Genomic DNA, 27,360 nt, shown 5'->3' on the forward strand with positions numbered 1-27,360 from the left:
ATAAGAAGGTGATGAAAAACACATATATACCCCAAAATGGCATCACCAAAAATGACAGCTTATGTTGTAAAGAACAAACTCTCATATAGTTTCATTAATGGTGAAATGATAGAGGTTAAGGATTTTTAAAGTTTTAATTTTTTATTTTAAAGTAATAAAACATAAAAAAACTATGGGTAGGTAGGGGGAGATTAAGAAACAGAGTGGAAGAGGTAAACACAGAGACCATGTTACAGCTTTCCTGTAATTGTTTTTCTACCTCTAAAGCTAGATTCACAGCTACACTGCTCATCCTGTATCTGTACAGTGTATGGAAGGCATCACAGCAGCTAGTCTTTGCCCATTAGCTCTGGCAAAAAAGGAAATTAGAAGTGGATCATGCAGAGGGGCAATCTGATGAAAAAAGTACGATAGCGTCATATAATGGCCAGAAATAATTTTATTCTTAATGTGCATAAATTACAGATATGCTTAAAATAATATGCCAACTTTAGTGTTCATTGCAATTTGCTATAAATATGAGAGTAATATATGTATATTGCATGTTTATTACCTTTTTTGATGCTTTTATTAACCCATTCCAAACATATGATGTACATATGCATCACATGTCGGGTGCCGCTGTATGAAGCGGGCAAAGAAGCTGAGCCTCCTACTAGTGATGAGCAAGTATGTTCGGTTAACCCTTTCAGCGAGTATGCTCGGGCTAGTACCGAGTATCTTCAGCGTGCTCGGTGATATGTTTGAATCACTCCCGTGTGCATGTTTTGCGATTGTTTGACAGCTTTAATACATGTGAGGAATGCTTGTTTGCTGAAGATACTCGGTACTTGCCCGAGCATACTCGCCGAAAGGGTTAACCGAACATACTTGCTCATCACTACCTCCTACATATTTGTCAGATGTCAGCTGTGTTATACTGCCGTACTTGCCCTGCCTCTAGCTTCAGTGATCAGGGCTATTTCTGATTGCTGTAGTTTAACACTTTAGTTGCCATGGTAAATCATGACAAAGGTATTTAAATGAGTATTGATGGAGGGTTCTCTTCTGTCACTATCACCACCCATACACAATCGCAGGGTACCAATGATGTTCTCTTGACAGAAGACTACAATGCATCCTTAAAAACAAGCCCTCATATGTAAATGTCAATGTACAAATAAAAATGTAAAGGCCCTTCCGAAGTAGAAAGGGGAAGAAAGCATAAAAGCTCAAAAATAAAACAGACCACAGGGGTACGGGAAATACATTTTGTGCATCAATTCTAAGTTACATTATGAGGTGTGTTTTGTGCACTTGTTTCCCTTGTAGCCATATAGCGTGCTTCTGAACGACTCTTTGTTGCTTCTGATAACCTCTTAGATATTGATGTTTTCTTGGGTTCTTTTATGTTGTTTAATTCATTTAACTCCAGCTCACGACCAAATATTTCAATCTAAAACATGAAAGTTTAGTCAGTGACATTCATACAATAGATTACATTTAATTTACTTCTGATTTACCTGTATTTTTATCATTGTCCTTTTTATTTCTGTTGATGCTTAATGAAGACAGAAATAGAATAGTATTTTATACCATGTATTGTCCACCCTAAAGCGGGATTCATTTTTTTCAGTCTAACCCAAAGAGTACATCCAAAAAGTAAGAACTCATTCGACAGCTGTCTAAATTTTATCTGTAGCATATATATTAGATGTTATACCCATGTCCAGCACTCTTGGAACAAAGGATTTTTCGGATAGTTGTTGATTGCTCAGTGCCTTCACTGCTCTTCCAACCTTCAGTCCAGGGGTGTACAACACTGTAAAATCGAACCACTCCCTAAGCTCGCATTACAACTTAAAGGGGTATTCTGATATGACAGTATATGCCATAATTATCTGATAAGTAGGGTCTTCCATTTTTGGGATTTTCACTCTGGAAAATCAGAGTCCCTTGCTCATTTGCAATTTTCCAGTACTGCCTAACAAAATTGAATAAATGTACAGGTGCAGATTTTTGTGACTCCATTACACATATGGAACTGCACTCTGAGTGCTGTATATGTATATTAATAAATATAATAAATATAATACATAATATTCATAACACATACTATAGTATACATATACAGTACAGACCAAAAGTTTGGACACACCTTCTCATTTAAAGATTTTTCTGTATTTTCATGACTATGAAAATTGTGCATTCACACTGAAGGCATCAAAACTATGAATTAACACATGTAGAATTATATACTTAACAAAAAAGTGTGAAACAACTGAAAATATGTCTTATATTCTAGGTTCTTCAAAGTAGCCACATTTTGCTTTGATGACTGCTTTGCAGACTCTTGGCATTCTCTTGATGAGCTTCAAGAGGTAGTCACCGGAAATGGTCTTCCAACAATCTTGAAGGAGTTCCCAGAGATGCTTAGCACTTGTTGGCCCTTTTGCCTTCACTCTGCGGTCCAGCTCACCCCAAACCATCTCGATTGGGTTCAGGTCTGGTGACTGTGGAGGCCAGGTCATCTGGCGTAGCACCCCATCACTCTCCTTCTTGGTTAAATAGCCCTTACACAGCCTGGAGGTGTGTTTGGGGTCATTGTCCCGTTGAAAAATAAATGATGGTCCAACTAAATGCAAACCAGATGGTATAGCATGCCGCTGCAAGATGCTGTGGTAGCCATGCTGGTTCAGTATGCCTTCAATTTTGAATAAATCCCCAACAGTGTCACCAGCAAAGTGCGCTTTGTTCCCGGGTCATCAATTATAATTTGAGACAACTAGGGAGCGCACTGTCATTGTGTATTTAAAAGAATATTGCACAGTGACAAGGGAGCTTGTACTGAGCATACGTCGGAATTGATAACCGACGCTTGGTCAGTAGAGCAGGTACTAGTCCAGTCCCTGAAATGGGCGTCATTGATGATGCTTCGTTTCAGGGTGGGGACAGAGGCTATGGCAGTGACTGCAGCCCATGCCCCCTGATGATGTCTTGTTTGAGTATTCCAGCATGCATTGTGGACTCTCAAACAAAATGTCATCAAAACGGAAGTAGGTAAAAAAATAAACCAGTTAGAGCAGAGGAGGAATGGCAGGGAATTTTAGTTAAATTATATTGGAAAAGAGATTAGATTATTACAATAGATAGACATATAGGATTAAAATCATTATTAGTTTCGGACCACCCCTTTGAATTGTTTAAACAGTTTTATTGCTGATTTTAATCTGCTCAGCCAAATAACATACAAAGCAGGAAATAATGACGCAGGTACAAAAGTTACTTACCTCTGCGTTTCTTACATCTTCACTATAATGTTTGAGATGTATTCTTGTAATACTATTTAAAATATCCCGTTCTGCAAGTGTCTGACCGTTAATAACTATAAAGTAAGAAAAAAAGAAGTCTGCAGTGAAAGAGAAGCATCAGTCTTTGAGCAACCAAACTGCCGTGCAACACCATTATCGTACATTTCAACATTATTGCAGATTCTAGACTTCTGACGAATAAACTTATTTGATTTATCACATCATAAAAAGTTAGGGCATGTTCACACACCTGATATATCATGCTGAAAATAAGAAGCTGATTTGAAAGAACATCAATGAGAGAATCTGCATCTGACCTTCAGATTTCTGCTGCAGATTTGCATTGTGCACTGCCATGCAGCCAATTACTGATTCACACCATACAAAGATACAAGCTGTTTCAATAGCTTTTTGATTCAGACATTGCCTATGGTAAGGTTTTAAAACTAGAGGTTTGGACCATCCCGAATAGGGTCACCTTGATGTGGTGGGATTGCTTTTACATTTTTTTTATTAGAATTATCTTAACTAAGCACCCTATATTATTTTCATACACAATTGCTCTTTATTTATTTTCTCCAGGGTATTTGCTTATTATGTTTTTATCTTGGGTTTTGTCTGTTTAGTGGCCAGTGTGAACATGTGCTTACAGGCGGCATGCACACCAACTTATATCCTAGTTAATTTCTTTAGGTTTTTGTTTCATTTTTTTGCGCAATGTGCAAATAAAGGTGTGACCTCCCTTTTCTTCGAGCTTAACATTACATTCATATAGTTCCCATGGATGGGGGTCCATTAACTGGGTCTCAGTCCTTCTCAGCCCTTATTCACATTACGTCACTTGACATATGGTAAGGTTTTAATACTAGAGGTTAGGACCATCCCAAATAGGGCCATCTTGGCATGGTGGGATGGCTTTTACGTTTTTTTTTTAATCAAAATTATGTTAACTAAGCACCCTATATTATTTTCATGCACTACTGCTATTTATTTACTGCAGGGTATTTGCTTACTATGTTTTTATCTTAGGTTTTGCCTACAGGTCTGCTTGCTGTGGTTTCTGGGTACATGCAGCACAGAAACCACTTACATAAGTGACATGTTGGAAACATGGCAAAACAAATCTTCTACTTAAAACAATGGAAGGTGGTTTGTGGGCTTTTTTCTCTTGGAGTTTAGAGTGGAATATGCACTAAAAGTCATGTGAAAAAAAAAAAGATAAAAAGCTTGTGAACATTCAAGAAATGCCTAATGCAAGATGTTTCTGCTATATGTCACATTTCCACAGTGTGGCACTGTTGCAAACTTTTTTTTCATATCTCGTATAGTTTTGCTCAAGGTTGCCAGCTGCAAAGACTTTTTCTTAAGATCTAAATAGACGAACCAAGCTATGTCCTCCTTTAGCAACTCACAAAAAGTTGGATAAAAATTGCATAATATCCTTAAAACAGTATATGCTTAGAAATACAAGTGTTAGGGGGAAAACTGGGTGTAAGTACTTTGTGTGATACACTTATGTGCTCCTGAAGATTGACAGTTTGGACCAGCAGCATGGCAAAAAGGAGCTGAGCACTCTTCTAGGCCGCTATCAGAAGCTTCCGCGGAATGGGATAAGCACCGGGCCACTGAGGCCGGACAGATCCAGTGATTGACAAGCTTCAGAGTGGTGAGAAGAGGCTGTAAAGCATAGATCCTGTTATCACTATGCGCTCTTTACCAAGGAACTGGGCACTCTGACATTGCAGAGGTGGTCGGTAACCTAGGCCACAAGCTGTACTCTATAAAATAAAAAAAACCTCTGTTCTTGAGAACGTCGATGATTTTTAATAAAAGTTAAATTGGAAATTTGATACATTTTTTGTGCATTTTATTGTTCTTTTAAGAGTTTAATAGCAGAATTTCCATTTTTAGTTTGGATTATGTGTCTAATGTCATATTAATAAACTCCACAACTCTCTTGTTATTATAGAAACATAAAATCCTACGTGTATCTGCAGACTTCATCATCTTCTGTAACAGGTCGAGTATAACAACATTGGTCGTCTTTCCATTTACTTCCTTAACAAAGTTATCTGGGGATGCAAGATAACAAAGAAATAAAGAAATGTTTGATGAAAGTTTTCATAAGCATTAATGTATTTAATAAGGGTAACAATTACTGACCAGACTGCCTTTCGGCAGTTGATGAGCTGCTATCGGTTGTACTGATCTGGGTGGGGGTTGGTGAATTAATGGAGGGAGGTGGCGCCATAAGACTGCAATATTAAAACATTGGTTATATGTTATTTATTCACAATACATTATACTGTGTAAGGCCATGGCCCCACTATCAGTATTTGGTCATTATTTTTTCTCCTGTATGTTGTTGCCTTCTTATTATTGGTTAACCTCATACAGGGGAAGAAGTACTTTCCCCCAGGGACAAATTTCTGGTAACATAAATTATAATCTAAACTTTACATGCTTATATTTCTGCCACGGAAATAAAAAAATAAAAAATAAAAACTACATATTAGTTAGGAAGTCACTCTTCCATAATGTGGCCAGTTTGACATGCTCAAACTGGTGAAAGGTTCTGTTTTAATGTTACTGTCACTTTAAGGCCCCCATACACATACTCTGTTGACAGTCTTATGTATAAGGGGCCTCTTTACTCTCTTCTGGCAGATGGTGTTGGGGAGATAGGGATTTGGACTGCAGATGCTTTTGATCTCGGTTAGATAAGCTTCTGCCAGAGGAGTATGACAGCAGATCTCAAATAGAGAACACAGGAGTGCTCAGGAGAGTGAGCGCTCCTGTGTATGGAGGAGTCAGGATAAATAGCTGCTGGCTGAACCACCAATTGGCCAATAAATATCTACAGTCTATCGGGGGGCTTTAGTCTGTCATGTTACTCTCTGGATTGTTCATACAATTACCCCAACATATGACTCAAGCTCAATATCTAATCCAAACGAAAATCTTAAGTCTTCCATTGTAAATTAATCAAAGCAATTTTTCCAACATTTTGGCGTAAATTACTTTGAAAATTGCAAAATTTTGATGCAGCTTGGAGATGTGCCAAAATTTTGCAACTTTTGTCAATTTTCCACCAGTTTTTCCAGGTTTTGCCAAAATGGGTGAAGCTGTGTGACAGGATGGGGACACACCAGTGCGTAATGCCACAGCTTGTTTAACTTATGACAAGCTGTGGCGTTCCTTATCTAGAACTTTATCTCCATGCAGGAGGTGCACATCACTTGTCAGATGCTTCTGGTTCTTAAAGACGCTTACACCACTTCATCAATCAGAAGCGTCTGACTAGACCATGCCTCATCACCGTTTTTTTAAATTGTGGCCAAGATGTTTATTCACAGAGCATAGGCAGATCCAACTAAATTTGGTAAAATCTGCTGGCAATCTAATGGCTGTAGTATTTAAACCATAAAATTAAGAGCAGAAGCTACTATAAGATGTTGGGTTTAATTGGGGATCCGCTAGCCATCTAATGTGTATGAGGACTTCTCTACTGTCTCGGAACACATTATGTCAGAGAAGATAAGAATGAGGCGGTTGCAATTAAATCACCCAATACTTTTGGCTAGTGCAGAGGTTAGCTGCCGCCAGATGAGGAGGAAGAGAGATTTTTCTTTCTCTTCTCCTCCCTTTCTCTTTCTCACCCACTCTCTCTCAAACACTCTCTCTGATCTCCTCCTACTCTCTTTTTCTCGTCTCTTCCTTCTTAACCCTATATAGATATTGATAGTGTTTGCTGCCTACAAGTGAATAAAGTTAATAAATGTATAGAGAATTTTTTTTATTACAAACTTGGTTTTACACACATGCTTTTTAGAAGGTACGTGCTAATCACTCAATGAAAAAAAAGTTATCAAACCCTCTGCTCCATTTCTTCATCAGGAGGTATCCCCAAATAATTAAGTTATATCCTATTTATAGGAGAGCTTATAGCTATGGATTCGATTGATAGGATCACCTGTGATTCTGAGATCTGCAGAACCCCGTCTCGAATGGAGTGGCGGTCCACAAGCTTGACCACTGTTCTACTTATTGTCAATGGGATTGTTGGATAAAGCCAAGCAAAGTGGTTCCAGAGGCTTTATCTTGGGATCGCAGCAACCCCCAGTGGTCGGACCACAAGTGATTTTGGTAATTATCTTTTAAAGGGGTTGTCCTCTAGTTTAACCCCTTCCAAATAGCTCTGGCCACTGATAGGGGGCAGCCTTCACTATTCTGTCAGCGTGGTCTTCTGCTATACAATGCTACACGACCACGTTATTAGGCTTTATATTTTGCCTTTTGGAGCTAGTGAGAAGGGGTTGTCTTAGAGTGGACAACTCTTTTAAATGTGAAAACGGGAATAGTAGAAATGTATCAACATTACTTATTATTTTATATTTAGGTATGTTTTACTTTTACTGTTGAGCAGAAAATGCTTTTCTTTTTTGCAATTTACAATTTTTATAGCAGATACGTTATATACACTCTGCTTCTCCTTTTCATTGCCGCTTACTGGACTGTGATAAACTATACTAAGGAAAACAAATTATAGACAGGGTTTGAAATGACAGGCTGCATTTATCATTACCTCTCTACTGAATTGCCACCAAGAGATGCCTAAAATACAAAAAAATATTTTACCTTACTTTACCTCATATAACTTTATATGAAAAGAAGAAGTCCAAACTTTTTGTTAAAACTCAATTAACACCAATTTCATCATTAATTAACACCACTTTGTATTCCATCGGCAGGTCTGCAGTGAATTTAAAAAAACTGTTAAATTTGTTCTCATAGGTAAAGGAATGTGTTCTTCATATAACATCATATTAGGAAATCAGCATTCATTCTTCAATTTGGCTTTGGTTTAAAGTAAACCTCCAGCACAGTTACAAAATGTTCTTATAGATAAGTAATGCATGCTAACAATAGATGGTGTCTTGTTTTTGATCTCTGCTGCCTTTCCCAAATGCTAGGGCTGTTTTCTCTGGGTTCAAAATGTCTGCTACAGTCTGCCCCACGGCTCCCTGCATTTCCCATGCCGCCCAACGTCTACTGCTATCAGCAATAGAGAATAATACATTGCTGATGTAATCAGTGCTGGTCCATCCTGAGGCAGTGGTGGTACAAGGCATGGTTCAGACATTTCACGGCGCCCCTATGTGACTGCATCGGCTATTTTGGACCAGAGAAGGCCACAATACCTGAAAAAGGCAGCAGTAGTGATCAAAAGCAGGGCACTAGGTGTATATGCATTAGTGATATATATAGTGATATCTGTGCTGGAGGGTCACTTAAAAATTGTTGCCAATCCCCTTTTTTCCTGTAAAGCTGGACTCAGCATGGATTAAAAACCCAAAAAAATCTGTGCTCATCTATTGATCCCCTGACATTTTTCTGCAGTGTCTTGTGGTGGTCTCCATGCTCTCCTCTATCACCAGGGACTGCGCGTTACCACTACATTTAATCAGTGGTTGGAGGGGTAACTGGGCCATATAAATGGAGAAATATGTGCTTACTGAATTGGGACAATTTTTTCAATTTATTATGAGAGATTTGTGGCGCCCGTGTTTATAGCGCCACAACATGCCTGCATGTGTAATATAATTCATATGTATTTTTTCATTGCATCCACACATTGTTACCCAATCCCTTACTGAAAGACTGTGCACTTTTGCCTAAACCAGGAAGTTGTGCATGATCCCTCAGAGAGGGGAGGAGGTGCTTCAGTAGTGAAAGTTGTAGTTTTGAGGGAGATGTAGCATCATGGAGGGTCCTGGTGCAAGGGAGAGAAGCTTGCTCCCTCTGCAAGGACAAGCTGAACACGGCCGGGTCTCAGTCCTGAGAGCACAGAGACTTCCAGGGTCCATGCTAAACTGAAAGACTGCTCAGTCTTTATGACTGGCAGAAGAGTGCTTTTTCCTAGGGGCTCAGTAGTGCTTAGAATCAGGAACACTACTACAGGAGAAAGTAGGTGTTTTCCACAGGGTTCAAGCTGCCTGCTTGCTGGAAGGGATCACAGATAGAGTAACTGTACACCTTGGACCCCTGGGGATCCAAGGAATCATCTACCAGAGGTAAATTAGCAGCAGGAAGGCTACACAACCTCACAACAGAAAATCTGAACCCTCACCATGCAGGTCTGACCAAAACCATGTGAATGGTATGGAAGCTTCTGGAACTGTTTGCAGAACTCCAGTAAAAGGTACAAAATGGTTAGTACTCTGTCTCAAGCTGATTATTCCCTGCTGCGACATTCCTGCTCCAACGCCCCTGGGAGCCAGCCCTGGTTGGGAAGGGTTAATCATCTGGCACTGCTCATCACCACCTAACTCCCAGGGGCCTCAGTACCTCGCCACACCAGGCCAAAAATCCCAACTGGCATCACAATCTTTTTATTATTTTATTATTAATCCTCAGAATTGACACAGACTGTAGCGCTTCCCCGGTTGGACCAAACCAGTACTCAGACTGCCGTGCACCAGCACCAGTGACAGCAGCTGCCTGGCAGGGGCGGCACACATTCTCATAAGTATTGAGGTTTTCCAATGGCGTAGCATCAGGGTGGAGGTGGGGGAACCAGGAAGGGGGTTGGTTAGGGTGCCGATATCTATGGAGGCTCAAAATTTCAACCCTACACCACGCCTCCCGAACTGAAGGGATCGGTACCTGCTGATTCTTCTTGGAGCAGTTCCTTAAGTGCCCACCTGTAGCTGCTTATGCAGAGCATAACAGGCAAGATGAGTTTGTCATTGGCCGCTGAGCTCTATGTAGGCAGCGCTCAAAATGACAAAGGTCACTTTAATGAAGCGAGCTCTGTCATTTCGGTCACTGACTATGTAGAGCAAAGGCCGATGACAAATTCTTCTCGACTGCTGAACTCTGCATAAGCAGCGACCAAAATGACAGAAGATGAGCGGCTAGTGGATGAAGACAGTATTGAATCAAGTGCAGTGCAGAACACATGATTCAATTCTTTCTTCATTCATTACTAAGAGCTGCTTTTATAATTTTATACTTTTTGTAACCTTAATTAACTTTAAGCTTAGAGCTAGAGTTTGGTTTAGGCTTAGGGCTAGACTACATCCGTGTTTTGTGGTCCAAGTCTGTACTACGATGCTTGGACCGCCACATGCCTCATATATGCCTATGGAGCTGTCAGGTTCAGGTGGGGAGATCTGCGGCTGCTTCAATTCTTACTGCGAAACATGGAATTGTGAATCCCTGTGAATGGAGTTAGGGATAGGGCTAGAGTAATAATACTGTTACATTAAAAGAAACGATTAACTTTTTATATTTACATTTCAGCAAAAAACAGAAAAAAACTAGTTCTAAGCACAAACTATAATTACATCAGTATTTTCCTCAAATTACAATAGAAATTGGTGGAAAGGATTCAGGGGTTGATGGGGTAGTGGTGCAAAATGCTTGTCTGGCCCTCGGTGCTGGTCGCCCTCAATGTACCATTCAGGTTGCCTCAAAGTGTTTTCTGAATTACCCAATGCAAATGACGTGTTTGTATTTTGGGAACCATTATGGTTTCGTTACTAAACAAATCTTGGAACTGAGTCAATCTTTTTGTAAAGCGCGGATCCTACTTATGCCAGAAATCTTACTCCACTAACATTTGGACAAGGTACGCCACAGCTCGTCATGGATTAGAAGAGGTGTAGCGTTGTGCCCCTGCCCTGCCCCACTTTGGCAAAGCAGGGTAAAATTGACCTAAAACCATCCAAAATAGCTAAATTATTGTGCAACTACTCCTTGTGTTGCATCAAAAATTTGTGACTTTTCAAAGTGAATTATGACTGACTTCTGGCGTAATCACTTTGATGAATCGGAACCATAACTTGGTAACAAAAATATATAGACAGGACTGTGCCACATTGCTTGAAACTAGACACCGTCTGTTATATAGGAATATTTGTAGGATAGTATAATGTAGCATTGCCCCTGTGTATAAATTGGGCAGTAGCCTAACTGAGGTTGCAGTTAGATGTGGCTCATTGTCTATATCTTGGTGACAGCAGTAAAAAAAAGAAAGTAAAGTAAAAAAAGAAAAACTTTATCTTCTAACTCTTTCATTTAGTTTAGAGAAGTGGAAAGTAAACAATGAGATAAATATCGATCTTTACCTTTCTTTGCTTCAATAGCCTCCTGATCTGTCCTTGCAGCTCATTTATTTGCTGTGTCGCCCTTTTCTCCACTTCGTAGCTGCGCTGTTGCTCCTGATTTGAAGTGTAACCATGAAAAAGTAAAACAATAATCAATTTATGTTCTTCATTTATGGTACGATAGCCTATATTAGAATTAGCATTCTTTTACCAATTACACACACATTAGGTGCCACCATTATCGTGTACAGGGCTGCCAACCGTTCAGAAATTCCTGGATAGTCCATAAAAAATAGGGCAGTTTTTCCCATCCATAACAAAAATGTGATGTTTGTGATTTTTTTGAAGTTGGAGAGACTTGTTCAGGTTTTTTATTATTGTATTTATCACCTTTTTCAGTTCACAGTGAATGCAGCTTACACTTTGTGTGATGTATGGCCTATAAACATGTATAATTTATAATCTCAATGATTTATTACGGTTTTATAATTTGTCCTTAAAGGGGTTTTCCCACAAACAAAAGTTCATTTTATGCACTAGATCTTGGAATAATAATAAATTCCACAATTTGATGTGTTTACATAAAATGTTCCTGTGCTGAGATAATCTTATAAATGTGCCCCTGCTGTGTACTGTGTAATGGCTGTGTCTGACCGTACAGGAACAAGGTCTGATCATACCACAGCTCCTGGGCAGGGGAGAGAAGCCAAAGAGTATATTGACAGGACAGCATGGCATCACAAATAATTCTTTCTTTGAAGTAAAAACATTTTTAAAAACAGACAGGGAAATGTTTTACCTCAAAAAAAGAATCAGCTGTGATCCTGTGCTGTAATGTCTGTATACTCTTTTGCTTCCTCCCCTGCCCAGGAGCTGTGGTATGATCAGACCATGTTCCTGCACGGTCAGACACAGCCATTACACAGTACACAGCAGGGGCACATTTATAAGATTATCTCAGAACAGGAAATTTTTTTTTAAACACATCCAATTGTGGAGATTATTATTATTATTCCAAGATCTATTGATTAAAATCAACTTTAAAATTAACTTTGTTCGTGGGAAAGCCCCTTTAAAAAAGTTGGTTGTCCGTGATTTTTGGCAGCCCAAGTCAAGTAGCTGCAGATAGAGATCTATATTAAAGAACAGTAAGGTAATACGCTGCTCAAAAAAATTTTTGGGTTCATATTGTACCTCTGTTTTTCTTAGATTTTAGCTAAAGGCGTGCTGGAAAATGAAGGTATTCCTCTCTTGAAGCATTACTAATAGAGTCATGATATGGGAATACATGGAAGACCTGTGGGTACCTGAGCTCTTGTAAAGGGAACCCATCATCAGAAAATGACCTATTGTTTAACCCCTTTACCCCCCGAGGGTGGTTTGCACGTTAATGACCAGGCCAATTTTTACAAATCTGACCACTGTCACTTTATGAGGTAATAACTCGGGAACGCTTCAACAGATCCCCCTGATTCTGAGATGTTTTTTCGTGATATATTGTACTTCATGATAGTGGTAAAATTTATTCGATATCATTTGCGTTTATTTGTGAAAAAAAACAGAAATGTTGCCAAAATTTGGAAAATTTCACAAGTTTCAAACTTTGAATTTCCATGCCCTTAAATCAGAGAGATATGTTACATAAAAGAGTTAATAAATAACATTTCCCACATTTCTACTTTACATCAGCACAATTTTGGAACCAAATTTTTTTTTGTTAGGGAGCTATAAGGGTTAAAAATTGACCAGCGATTTCTCATTTTTACAACAAAATTTACAAAACCATTATTTTAGGGACCACATCACATTTGAAGTGACTTTGAGGGGCCTTTATGACAGAAAATACCTAAAAGTGACACCTTCTAAAAACTGCACCCCTCAAGATGCTCAAAACCACATTCAAGAAGTTTATTAACCCTTCAGGTGCTTCACAGGAATTTTTGGAATGTGGAAGGAAAAAATGACCATTTATTTTTTTTCACAAAAAATGTTACTTTAGACCCCAATTTTTTTATTTTTGCAAGGGTATCATTACAAAATAAATGTCACAATTTGTTGTGCAATTCCTCCTGAGCACGCTGATACCCCATATGTGGGGGAAAACCACTGTTTGGGCACACGGCAGGGTTCAGAAGGGACGGAGCGCCATTAGACTTTTTGAATGTAAAATTTGCTTAAATATTTAGCGGACGCCATGTTGCGTTTGGGGAGCCCCTGATGTGCCTAAACAGTGGAAACCCCCCCACAAGTGACCCCATTTTGGAAACTAGACCCCTCAGGGAACTTATCTAGATGTGTGGTGAGCACCCTGAATCCCCAGGTGCTTCACAGGCGTTTATAACATTGAGCCGTAAAAATAAAATTTTCACATTTTTCCATCAAAAATGTTTTTCAGCCTCCACTTTTGCATTTTCATAAGAGTAACAGGAGAAATTGCACCATACCATTTGTTGTGCAATTTCTACAGAGTAAGCAGATACCCCATATGTGGGGGAAAATCACTGTTTGGGCGCACGGCAGGGTTCGGAAGGGAAGGAGCACCATTTGACTTTTGGAGAACCCCTGATGTGCCTAAACAGTGGAATTCCCCACAAGTGAATCCATTTTGGAAACTACACCCCTCAAGGATTTTATCAAGGGGTATAGTGAACATTTTGAACCCAGAGGTACGACACAGAATTTGATAACATTGGGTCATCATATTGAATAAGTTGTCATTAGGCTTGAGCGCAAGTGCTCGCTACTTGAGTTTGCATCGGGTACTCGGGTATGCACCAAGTATCGCGGGTGCTCAAGTGACATGCTCGAGTCCCCGCCCGCATGTTTCACGGTTATTAGACACACAAAAAAAACATGCGGGGATCGCTCGTGCATGGCAGGCAATCCCCACAAGTTTTTTTTAGGCTGTATAACAGCTGCAAAATATATGGGGCGGAGACTAGAGCATGTCACTCGAGCACCCGCTATACTCGGTGCGCACCCAATGCATACTCAAGTAGCGAGCACTTGCGCTCAACACTAGTCGCCATATCGTCGTCATTTTTTTTCTTTACTTCTGAAAAAATCACAACCCCAACACAACCCTAACCCCAACCCTAATACAACCCCAACCCTAGTACAACCCCCAACCCTAGAACAACCCTTGCCCAACCATAACCCTAGCACAACCCTAACCCTAGCGTTTATTTTTACGCCGTTCCTAGTGCGGTATAAGTGATTAGATGACTTTATTCTTCGGGTCGGTACAATTACAGCGATACCAGATTCATATCGGGTTTTTATGATTGACAGCTGTCACACATTAAAAATTTTTTTTATTTTGCAAAGACTAGTTTTTGCATCACCATATTTTGAGAGCTATAATTTTTCCATATTTCAGCCGACAGAGTCATGTGATGGCTTGTTTTTTTTGTGGGACACGTTGAGTTTTTTATTGGTATCATTTTCAGGCACGTGACATTTTTTGATAGCTTTATATTGCGATTTTTGGGAGGCAGAATAAACAAAAACCAACAATTCAGGAATTGTTTTTTTGGTTTTTTTTTATGCCGCTTTATTCTTCGGGTCAGCACGTTTACAGAGGTACCACATTTATATATTTTTTAAGTTTTGGCGCTTTTACACAATAAAAACAATTTTATAGAAAAAGAGAATTGTTTTTGCATCGTTTTATTCTGAGAGCTATAACTTTTTTAATTTTTCGGCCGTTGGAGCTGTATGGTGGCTTGTTTTTAGCAGTACAAGATAATGTTTTCAGCAGTACCATTTTGATTTACATTCATCTTTTTGATGGCATTTTATTCCATTTTTTGTTTGGCGGTATGATGCTAAAGCATCGTTTTTTGCTTCTTTTTTTTTACCGTGTTCACTAAAGGGGTTAACTAGTGTGACAGTTTTATAGGTCAGATCGTTCCGGACACGGCGGTACCAAATATGTGTACTTTTATTGTTTTATTTTTTTTTTCATAAGATTATTTATTTATGGGTACAATATGTTTTCATTTTTTTTGGATTATTTTTTTCATTCTTTTTTAAATATTTTTACAGTTTTTTTTTTCACTTTCTGACATTTTTCTTACTTTTACACTGCAGCACCATCCCTGTGCTATACAGCCTGTCAAAGCTGCACAGGGAAGTTACTTTGGTTGCGCACTGCGCGTGAAGAAAGTAGCTTCTTGCCTCCTGGTGACCCGGATGTTGTCGTGATAACATCGGGTCACCATGACAACATCCGGGACCGGACTCAGATGTCGCGGGACCCCGGAGAGGAGGTAAGTATGGGCGCTTACCTCCCCCATTGCTCCCGCAATGCTGCGATCGATTTCGATCACAGCATTTCGGGGGTTAATGTGCCGGGAGCGGTGCGGGACCGCTCCCTGCACATAGCATCGGGTGTCAGCTGTGACAATCAGCTGACACCCGGCGGTGATCGCGCCCGCACAGCCTGTGTGCAGGCGAAATCTCCGAGGCGTACTAATACTTATCAGGCCCATAAGGCCCAGGGCGCAGATGCTTATTAGTACGCCTTGGGCTAGAAAGGGGTTAAATCAATTCTTTGTGTTACATGTATTTTTTATTTTAGCAATGTTTTTTTTATATCGCAATTTTTATAAAAAAAATACTAATCTTGCAATTATCAGACTAATACATATTACATATTAAATTAAAGATCAGATAATATTCATAACACATACAATTCAGAAAAAAAAATATAAAACGTGATCAGACCTGTTTAAGCTGATCTTCCAGAGCTGCTTTATCCTCTTTATATTTTCTTCTAGTTTCTGCCAGAATTTGATTGAGCCTTTCTTCGTGCTGCCTACATTACACATATTCTGCAATTAGCTCATGTATGTTTTATATACGGTCACTTGCTCTTATAGTATCAATATCAAAAAGTATATTCTACTTTTGTCAGTGTTTATGCAACGAGAACACTATGGGGCTGATTCATTGAGACTGGTGATGCGCAGTCTTAATGAATGGCTCGCTGGGGTATGATGTGCAAAATACATTAGGAGGCACATGCCAGTTAATGCATTTGGCACATCTTCTCAGTGAAGTGCGTCTCCGTTCCTCTCCCCAGAAATGCTTCTCCAGACAGAAACTGGACCAGCGTTTCTAGTGTAAGAAATGCTGGCTCTTTTGTTGAATTTGATGGGCAGGGATAGCGATGCCCCTTTCCGCCTTGGCTCCTCTCCAGTTCTGCTCATTTTGGCGGAGCTACTTTAAACTACATTCAAATGCCAATGGTGGAAAATTTTTGCACAACCCAAAATTTTGCACTGTTCAACGTGTTTTGCATCAATTTTCTGCTATACATTTTTTTGTGAATTGGGCCTAAGAGTCCATGAACATGACACTGCTGTGTACAGTGGCACAACGGGATTGCTTATTTTTTTTATAACTCTTCTACTAAGTAACAGAATCAGTGAGAAATAAACCTCTATATGCCTTTGTTTGAAGTCAGAGGCACAGGGTGGTATAGTAGTGCCCCATAGTAGATTATTTACACCATACAATACTCATCCGTAATATGACCATGTGCATGAGCTTTCAAAGGGGTATTCCCATTTTGGACACTTAGTTATGAATCTCACCTCTGGAACTTCTAAATGAGTCCCAAGGGAAAGTGTGGTTTGAAAACATTGCATGGTGGCTTACAGTCCAACTTATTATTTTTTTTTATCACATTTTTAGTTTTTCCTGATAAAATATGTTTATAACTAGTTTTATTGAAATTAAAGTTTGTGTAGTGTACACCTTATGGATATTTATGTATAAAACATTTTTCACCTTTTTTGTTCCTCTTCTTGCTGAATTCTGTTTTGTTCTTCTCTTTGTTGGTTTTCAGCCATCTGTCTTTTTAACATTTCCCGTTCTTCTCTGCAATTACACAAATAATGAGAGACATTGAGTCAACAACACTGACATTTATGTGACTAATAGTATGACTTATTGTGTATTCTCCTTGTCCTTTGCCTGAAATATCGATGGCTCCTGATAACACAGCTCAGACATTTATTTATTTTTAGCTAACTGTCTTTTTGACTTTTTTTTTTAAACTAGTTTCATTCTAATGGAAAAATGTAATCTTACTGATAAGATTGTATTAGATTATTAAATCTTACCTTGCTTCTCTTCTATCTTGTGGCCTAGTTCTTGGATATGTTGTCACTTTGGTAACATAGCTCCAATGTGGTGTTGCTTAAAAATACAAGTACAATAACATTAAAGACGTTGTCTACTACTATAGAGCATGCCCCCATCGATGTAAATGGTAGAAATAAGATTTTTTGTAAGTACCTTGCATTGTCAATCTTGCCTGTGAGCGGCGCTATCACTGGCTGCTCACAGGCATCACGTGAGCCCCGGCTGCAGCCGGCTCTGACATCCGCTGATGTCACGTCAAGTTCAGGCTACAGCCGGGCGTGACCCAGTGACGTGCTCCCCCCTGATTGATGGGCTGTGGGTGGTGTTTCACCATACGTCATAGCCCAGCATCCACCACGCGCTTTCCCAATGAATGCAGGAGAGGGAAAGCTCTTATAATATCATAATAAACGCTAATAAACATCAGCTCAAGGCGCAAAAAATAATTCATTATACAGCCCCACATTCCAAAAATTGAAAGTGTTAAGTGCTTCGGAAAATGGAGACACAAGAAAAGGTTTTTTTTTTTTAAGAATTTCTGGATTTTTTTTTACCACTTAACTAAAACAAAACTATACATGTTTGGTATCTTCATCAGCTTGCTGACCTGCAGAATCGTATTGCCAGGTCAGTTTTACCATATAGTGAACATGGCAAATAAACTCCCCCACCCAAAATTGTGAAATTGCACTTTTTTTTGTGATTTTAACACACTTGGAATTTTTTGTCCCACTTTCCAGTGCATCGGATCATAAAATAAAAGGTGTCAATCAAAAGTACAACTTGTCCTGCAAGGAACATTGATGGAAAAATAAAAAAGTTATGGCTCTGGGAATAAGTGGTATGAAAAAAAAAAAAAAAGGAAAATCACCCGATGGAAACACCTATTACTTGGTCGTTTAAATGTAAAAGTTTGTGCTTCTGTAGCTTACATTACACATTATATTAATGTATATCAGATTTATCCAGGACATCTGCCTCTAACCTTGTGTCGGATCATGAACTGGAAACTGATCGCTGCCACCCTTGTGCAATGAAATGAAGAGGTCTTGATAAAAATGCCGGTTTATTATAGTCTGAAATTCCTGCACAGATAGAGACGTCCCTTCTGTCTTTAGTGCTGCTTGTATGTCACTCTGCTAAAGGAAGAGAAACACAGCATTACAATTATCATTCAATATCCTTCACAAGGAAAAAAAATGTGATGGGGGTTTATCAATTTTTTTTAAATAGTATCCTGGGTCCAAAAAAACATTTGACGCCCCTGTGACACACAAAGATTTGCCATGTACACAACTGGATGATATAGGTAGGTGGTAGCATTGCTTCCCATTATGGCCTGTGGTCATAGGATTGCTTAAAGGAGTCTCTCCATTAAAAGATTAATTTTCTCTATTACAAAATCTAATAATATTTTATTTGGAATCATTAAAATAAATGTTCCTTTGGCTATATATGGCTAAATATTGCAATTAATATAGCCCTCTGTTATTCTTTTTCGTGTAACCTTTGATATGAACATTATTCAATACTTACTGCAGTTGAGCCATTAAGATGTCTTTGGAGTAATATTAGGAATGCCAACCCATAAGCTGGTAGACAATTGAACTCTGGCTCATCGAGTCCCAGGATATACTGATCCCACACGTAGAGTAATGTATTCATATTCAGATAACCTGTAATAAGTAATGACAAAAATGCTCAATATTGCTGCAGCCATGTTTAAAATACATTTCAGTTGTCCAAACCTTAAGGGTAATGGCTAACTAGAGTCTGATGGGTTTCAAAAATTGGACCTGAGGCCTAACCTGCACGTTGGTCAGATGTATAGGCCGTTATAGTGTTCTACATAGATCCTATAAAGACATACTTGTTTGCTCCCCATGTACTAAAGTTCCTCATCCTGGCCCTATCCTGTAATAATGTCCCCCATCCTACACCCTTTCCAGTAATAATGTCCCCACCCTGAACCCTTTCCTGGTACTGTGTAAAGTTCCCTATACTGGGCCCCTTCCAGTAGTAATGTCCTCCCTCCTGGGCCCCGTCCTGGTATAATGTTCCCTATCCTGGGCGCCTTCCTGGTATAATGTTCTCCATCCTGGGCGCCTTCCAGTAATAATGTCCCCCATTCTGGCTTCTTCCTGATATTATATCCACCATCCTGGGCCCCTTCCAGTAATACACATCCAATTGAAATAGGAGCTGGGGTTGGCGGGCCTTCCTTCTGCACAGGCCTGGTGGTGGTCGCACCAGGGTTATTCCCATCTCTGCATTTCATGGTCAATGAATAATAATTACTTCTAGGTTTCACCACTAGAGGCAGAGTTAGGTAAACTTCCGAGTGCATCTGCATTACACTGTTTGTGTAACTCCCATACAAATTAATTATAGTTTTGGAAATTCGGGACTTACACCATCAGCGTAGATCAGTTTTCTAAGCTGTTTATTTAACTCCCATTTATTTCATTGGGAGTTCCAAAAACAGCATAGCGCAGCTATTTTTGCAACCTCGGCTTTAGTGGGCAAACCTAGAAGCTGTTATTCACGTCTCAACCATGAAAGTCAGAGATTGCAATGACCCTTCAATGTACATAAAGTTCATCTTTAATTTTTTTTGCTTAATTTTTTTCTTCAAATAACATTCTCACCACCTCTTTGCTTACCATGTTTGTGCTGTATCATCTGCAGGGTGACTTTCTTTGAGATAAAGTGTCCTATAGCTATTTTTAGTATTCTGAGTATGACGTCGCTGAAGTCATAGACATCAATGACATTTTGTCTTGTTTTTTTTTTTCCTTCATTTACCATGGAAATCAGGTTCTAATGAAAGTCAGACAGGACCTCGGCTGCACTAATGCAATGATAATTTAATGATGGCATCATCAAGCAAATATACTGGTAATTTGTCATTGATTTTTGAGTTTTGTGCATAAATACGGAGCATAAGGTGACAACCTAATATTTTTTTCTGTAACATTCACGCAAAGGCCTCGTTTCATAATTTGCGATTTTTTTAAAGTCACTTTTATTTTTTGTCTTGTGGTATTTGTTGCCATTTTTTGCTCCAAATTCAACCAAAATGGTGCACATGCTTCATGAATTTTGCGCAAAATAAAAAATGCTCTTTTTTTTGTTATGACGAAAATGCAATGATGAATCGAGCATAAAGTGTATGTGCACAGAATTATTTCTATGATCAGAATAAATATACAGTAGCAAAAATTAAATACTGGGCATCACCGTAAAAATGACGTTGACACCAGTGGATAGTGTTTCTCTATAATGTCCTCTCTATTTGAGGTCCAGCTTGACGGACTTTAGCAGTATTATAATAAGGGCCAAAATTTGGGGGCATTATAATTGTAAGGGGGCCATTCTAATTGCACATTATCAGCAGGACATACTTATGGATCCTTTAGACATAAATCTCCTGAGGAACCATCACCCAAAAGGGAAACGCATTGAGATCCTTTAGCCCTAGAACTCCTGAGGAGTCATCATCTAGAGGAGAAACGCGTTGAGATTTTCTGACTATCATGTAGATTGATAAGTACCTTGGCACATGCCATATCTAGTTTGAGATTTATTATTGACATGTGGATTGATGAGTATCATGGCACATGCCATTATGATGTTTGTTTTAGGATTGTATTTGTTGATGGTCAGCATTTCATGGTGATTCTTCATCAGTAGTACATTTGGAGTGCGTGACCTTCCTGCGACTCTATCGTTGTATATTAGTTTACCTATTGTTTGTTACTCTGTCTTGCTTAGCTTTTATGGTCTAATAATCATCATATTACTCTACTGTCATATTACTCTCCCAGCAGCTTTCGACCACCTCATCGCCTAGTTGACCTTTTCCCTACATCGGTTGGATATTTAATAAGGCATTTTAGGGTTAACTAGGGACAGATGACATGTGAGTGAGGGTGCCATTTGCAAACTAATGTTAGGGTGCCAACTCCTGTGGTCAGGAAGGGCTATCTGAAGGTTGTCAGGAAGAGGTGATAAATCTATTTGACAACTCCTTGTTTTTCTCCTCTTTATATGCAACTATATTACTGCCCACATGACATAGTGTACATACCTACTAGCCTCAAAAGGGGTTGTCCGATCTAAATTGATAAATCTGCAGTCACTCTGTATGACTACAGACTTCTGAATCCTCCCAGCGCACGCACTGTGTGCTGCGGGGATTCGCCGGTTTCTGTACGTATGCATTATGCATACTCCCGGCCAGAGACTGTCTAGTGGGCACAGGCTCGCTGAATACAAATGTATAGAGTGAGGCTGCGCCCACTAGACGGGCTTTGGCCTGGAGAAACCTGCAAATCCTTGCAGCGCACAGTGCGTACTCGGAGGAATTCAGAAGTCTACAGTCACACAGAGTGACTGGAGCCCTATTAATTTAGACCGGACAACCCCTTTAAAGAGGTGGAAATATTGTTGGGATGTCAATAGAGTAATATCATAGTTGGTGTATAATTGGGATGTCTCATAGCCCTATATCAGGGGTATTGGTAAACAGTGATGGGACATATGAATCTAATGTATTGATTATATATCTATTGGATGTATACCTAATACCACTACATCCTTCAGTGACACATTTTTGATGTTGGGCAATTTTCTTTTTAATTGGATATATAAATAAAAGTGAATTTTTAAGGGGATATGAATGTTAAACTAAAACACCATCATGTTCCCACCTCCAAACTTCACTGTTGGTATGGTGTTTTTGGGGTGATATGCAATGCCTTTTGGCCCCCAAACATGGTGTGTATTATGGCATCCAAAGAGTTTAATTTTGGTCTCATCTGACCAGACTATATTCTCCCAGTATTTCACAGGCTTGTCTAACTGTTGTTCAGCAAACTTTAAAAGTGCTTGAACATGCGTTTTGTTCTGTAATGGAGTCTTGCGTGGTGAGCGTGCATACAGGCCAATTGTATTTGAGTGCATTACTTATTGTTTTCTTTGAAACAATTGTACCTGCTGATTACATGGCTTTCTGTAGCTCTCCATAGGTGGTCCTTGCCTCTTGGACAACTCTTCTGATAATTCTTTTTACCCCTCTGTCTGAAATCTCACGGGGAGCACCTGACCATGGCTGGTTTATGGTGAATTGATGTTTTTTCCACTTCCAGATTATGGCCCCAACAGTGCTCACTGGAATCTTCAGTAGTTTAGAAATTCTTCTGTAACCAATGCTATCAGTATGTTTTACAACAATAAGGTTGTGAAGGTCTTGAGACATCTCACTGGTTTTACCCATCATGAGATGTTTCTTGTGTGGCAACTTAGTAACGAGGCACCTTTTTATAGGCCATCAGTTGAACCAGCTTATATTATTTTTCACTAAGTGGCAGTATTGCTTTCTAATTACTGATAGATTTCAGCTGGTGTCATGGCTTTCCATGGCTTTTTGCACCTCTCTTTCTTAATGTGTTCAATACTATTTCCCTGGGTCATTTCACATTATTACACATAACTTACAGTATGGACATTTATGGTTTGCTTTCTTTACCTGTGTGGATTGGATGGGTTGTTACCGACATCTGGTGACAATTTCATGTCAATAGCACCTTTAGAAATATATATACTAGAAAATTGGCCGTGTGTTCAATACTTATTTCACCCCTTGTATATCTGAACAACATGCTAGTGGTAGCTTTTAAACTAATAAGAAGGTCATCAATGTAAAACAAGATATGAGTTACCAAAACACACAGATATGTACAAAAGGCATTAAAAATCACAGCAGTAGCCATGAGAAAATGCTCCAGACACCTTTGGAATACGAGTATAAATAGGTACAATATAAAGGTTATTAAATAAAGCTGCTATCAATCACATATTCTCATCGCTAATGCTGCTCAAGGTTTATTATGGTTTATGCTTTAGTTTTTTGGTTTCAATAATTGGTCGGGTTACACTGGGGTCTCAAATTTATGAAGGACACCAAGATGTGTTTAGGTCAGGGCCGGCTCCAGGTTTTTGTGGGCCCTGGGTGAAAGAGTCTCAGTGGGCCCCTTTAACACATACCCCGATTCATGATGCACAGATACCGCAGAGAAATATATATATATATAATACAATGCCAAAGATCATAGATTTCACTTCTTACATTGCATGAACGATATCTATAGTAAATTCCACAATAGCTCAGGAACCGGCAAATCCTCACAGCGCAGACCAGACAGTATAGTCCTCCATACAGTATTATGGGCCCTATATAAAGCTCCATACAGAATACTGGCCCACATATAACGCTCCATACAGGATATTGGCCCCCATATAACACTCCATACAGGATACTGGCCCCCCTATAATGCCACATGTAGGCTGTGCCCCCCCACATAATGCCCCACGCATAATGCCCCATGCAGGATGTCTCTTTCCCACCCCATATAATGCCCCATGCAGGATGTCACTCCCCTCCTCATATAATGCCCCATGCAGGATGTCACCCCACCCCCATATAATGCCCCATGCCGGATGTCCCTTTCCCCCACCACCCATATAATGCCCCTTGCAGGATGTCATCACCCCCCCATCATATAATGCCCCATGTGTCCATACATAAAGAGAAAAAAACATCAAATACTCACCTCACTTCTCACCTGCAGCCGCTGCTCCGTACTCCTCACCCGCGCCAGCATCTTCCCGCTCTGCGCTGTGATGGCTAAGGAGAGGGCGCGGTGGAAAGACATCACTGCACTCTCTGACCTGAGACGTCACAGTCAGAGGCTGCGGAAGACATCAGACCTGCTGCGGAGGCACGGGGAGGGGTAAGTATTGCCCTGAGCAAGCGGGTGAGGCTGGCGCTGGCACCGCACCGCTAACGAGTCCCATAGCGCGCAGGGGTGCCCGACGGCGAATGGGCCCCCCCGCCTGCTCAGGGCCCCGGCACTTGCTCACGTGCGCCGGGTGCTGACGACGGGCCTGGTTTAGGTTCATTATCTAGCACTGACAAAACAAAACAAATCACATTTACATTTAGCCTCTATCAAGCAATTATACAAAATAATTTATACCAACAAAGAAGACCTGGAAGACGGGTTGCAACATCCTCTGTAGACCAAGTGTCATGGCATCTTCTGAATTTGTAGCTGTTGTAAAAAAACATAAAAAAACTAAGGTACCTTGTTAATTGGCTGTTTTCTGCATTAAAAGATAATTAACATATGAAAAAAACTCAAAAACAAATATAATCATAGTAACAAACATTTATTATAAGGTTATTCCCAAAGCATAGGGAAAAACTTACTGAATTATGGACTGCTGACCTTTAGTGATCCTGAGAACAGAGGTCCAGAATCATGAGAACATGGCTCTGCTTGACCTCTGTTCCATTCATTGTTTATGGGATTGCTGGAGAAAACAGAGTACAGTGCTTGGGTATCTCTGGTAGTCCTATAGACAATGAATGGAACAGAGTTCTAGCATGTGCTCCCTTCAAGATAGGGCTCTGCTGAGTACTATTCTACTTGTTTTAGACCTCCGTTTTTACAGGAACTGGAGACTTTTTGCCAAAAACAATGGGCAGCTTTACCATCTGAGAAAATAAAGAACCTCATCCACAACTACCACAAAATAATTCAAGGTGTCATTGATGTTAGAGGGGGCAATAAAAGGTATTAATAACTGGGGTATGTGAACTTTTAATTAGGGTCATTTGGATGTTTTTGGTTGTCATTAAGATTTAAAAAGAGAAAACACAGTAATTTGACAATAAATATCTTCACCCAACCAGTAACCATGACTGGAAAAAAGTTTTTTTTGTTATCATTCATATTCTCTGAAACAGGGTCAGGAAAGGAAAAATTATGCCGGGGTATGTAAACTTTTGAGCACAACTGTATATGTAATACAGGTTTAGAGCAATTCAGTACATGTAGTACAGGTAGAGAGCAGTACACTACATTTTTCACAGAAGTAGAGAGCAGTACAGTACATGTTACAGAAGTACAGAGCAGTACACTACATAGTTCACAGGCAGAAAGAAGTACAAACATGCAAACAACATGCAAACAGTAGAGAACATGCAGGACAAAGAAAAAAGTTTTTCCAGTGCACCAATGTGAAAGAAGCCCTCTGGCAGAGCAAGGATTCAGCTGTGTCGGCAGTAGGATGAAGCAATAGAGGGGAGTATCCAGCAACAGGTCCGGGAGAGCGTGATTAAAACATTTTTTTTTTATTATGAATTCATTAAAAGGCAAAAAATAAAAAAAAGTTTATGTCATTTTCCTTTTTTTTTTACTATTTAAAGGGTACCTGTCAGCAGGATTTTGCTAAGTAAACTACAGGCAGTGTCATGTTGGGGCTGCTGCACTGATTGAAATGGTACCTGAGGTGAAGAAATCCATCTTGTGGTTCTTGCGTAATCAGTGTTTGCAGTTATAAGTTAATGATATGCCCGTACTCCAGGGTGAGACTCTAGGCAGGGTCTTATCCTGGTGCTCTAGGACAGACCAGCAAGAAAAGACCTGTCCACAGGCCACCCTTATCTGTCTCTCTGTCTCTGGCTGTCCGTATGATGAGGAACATACTTGTGCTTCCGGGCGGCCTGTGGTCGGGTCTTATCTTGCTGATCTGGCCTAGAGCACCAAGGAAAGACCCTGCCTACAGTCCCGCCCCGGAGCGTGAGCATCGGATTAACTCAAAACTGCAAACACTGATTACACAAGAACCACAAGACGGATTTCTTCACCTCAGGTATCCTATTAATCAGTGTAACAGCTGCAACATGACACTGCTTGTAGTTTACTTAGCAAAATACTGCTGACAGGTTCCTTTTAAGGCATTTACTCGTAACATGGAACCATGCCAGACTATGAACATGAACTACCTAGTTAGAAAGATCAGATTTACTGGAGTAACTGGGTACAGTCCCACTTTTTTTTCTTTTTTGCCTTTTAATGAATTCATAATACCTTTTTTTTGTTAATAATCAAGCTCTCCCGGACCTGCTGCTGTATACTCACGTCTAGAACATGCAGGACAGTCATAGTAGAACAGTGCATGTGACAGATGTAGATATCACTACAGTACAATACATGTAGTAAAGTTCATGTAGTATTAATCAGAGATCAGAACATAACTTGTAGTATACAATGAAGAAAATAATTATTTGATCCCTTGCTGTTTTTGTAAGTTTGCCCACTGACAAAGACATGAAAAGTCTATAATTTTAAGGGTAGGTTAATTTTAACATTGAGAGATAGAATATCCCCAAAAAAATATCAAGAAAATCACATTGTATAAATTAGATATTTTTTTTTTGCATTTTGCAGTGAGAAATAAGTATTTGATCCTCTACAAACCATTATGAGTTCTTACTCCTACAGACCAGTTAGACGCTCCTAATCAACTCGTTACCAGCATTAAAGACAGCTGTCTTACATAGTCACCAGTATAAAAGACTCCTGTCCACAGACTCAATTAATCAGTCAGACTCTAACCTGTACAACATGGCCAAGACCAAAGTCCTTTCTAAGGATGTCAGGGACAAGATCATAGACCTGCACAAAGCTGGAATGGGCTACAAAACCATTAGTAAGACGCTGGGTGAGAAGGGGGCAACTGTTGGTGCAATAGTAAGAAAATGGAAGAAATACAAAATGACTGTCAATCGACATCGACCTGGGGCACCATGCAAAATCTCACCTCATGGGGTATCCTTGATCATGAGGAAAGTGAGAGATCAGCCTAAAACTGCACGGGGAAAACTTGATAATGATCTCAAGGCAGCTGGGACCACAGTCACCAAGAAAACCATTGGTAACACATTATGCCTTAAA

The 27,360-nt window shown here is 39.7% G+C and overlaps 1 protein-coding gene across 2 annotated transcripts in view; it reads right to left on the minus strand.

Annotated features, from left to right (window-relative positions):
- Positions 1 to 290: 290 nt before the first annotated feature.
- Positions 291 to 27,360, minus strand: part of LOC141253028 (uncharacterized) — a 102,276-nt gene continuing 75,206 nt past the window's right edge. The window contains exons 8-19 of one of the 2 annotated variants that reach the window (XM_073670788.1): positions 24,595 to 24,669; positions 19,091 to 19,230; positions 18,540 to 18,690; positions 17,533 to 17,608; positions 17,198 to 17,287; positions 16,130 to 16,220; positions 11,423 to 11,515; positions 7,876 to 7,904; positions 5,454 to 5,545; positions 5,276 to 5,362; positions 3,270 to 3,364; positions 291 to 1,435 (exon numbers count right to left, since the gene is read on the minus strand). In XM_073670788.1, coding sequence (XP_073526889.1) covers positions 1,265 to 1,435; positions 3,270 to 3,364; positions 5,276 to 5,362; positions 5,454 to 5,545; positions 7,876 to 7,904; positions 11,423 to 11,515; positions 16,130 to 16,220; positions 17,198 to 17,287; positions 17,533 to 17,608; positions 18,540 to 18,690; positions 19,091 to 19,230; positions 24,595 to 24,669 — 1,190 coding nt within the window. In that variant the 3' untranslated portion in view covers positions 291 to 1,264. Of the gene's footprint in view, positions 1,436 to 3,269; positions 3,365 to 5,275; positions 5,363 to 5,453; positions 5,546 to 7,875; positions 7,905 to 11,422; positions 11,516 to 16,129; positions 16,221 to 17,197; positions 17,288 to 17,532; positions 17,609 to 18,539; positions 18,694 to 19,090; positions 19,231 to 24,594; positions 24,670 to 27,360 lie in introns of both variants that reach the window. The other variant, XM_073670787.1, reaches the window with a different exon arrangement.

The sequence above is a fragment of the Phyllobates terribilis genome, unplaced genomic scaffold (genome assembly GCF_046119375.1).
Source record: "Phyllobates terribilis strain yellow unplaced genomic scaffold, ASM4611937v1 Scaffold_2__4_contigs__length_985480577, whole genome shotgun sequence".
Classification (NCBI taxonomy): Eukaryota; Metazoa; Chordata; class Amphibia; order Anura; family Dendrobatidae; genus Phyllobates; species Phyllobates terribilis.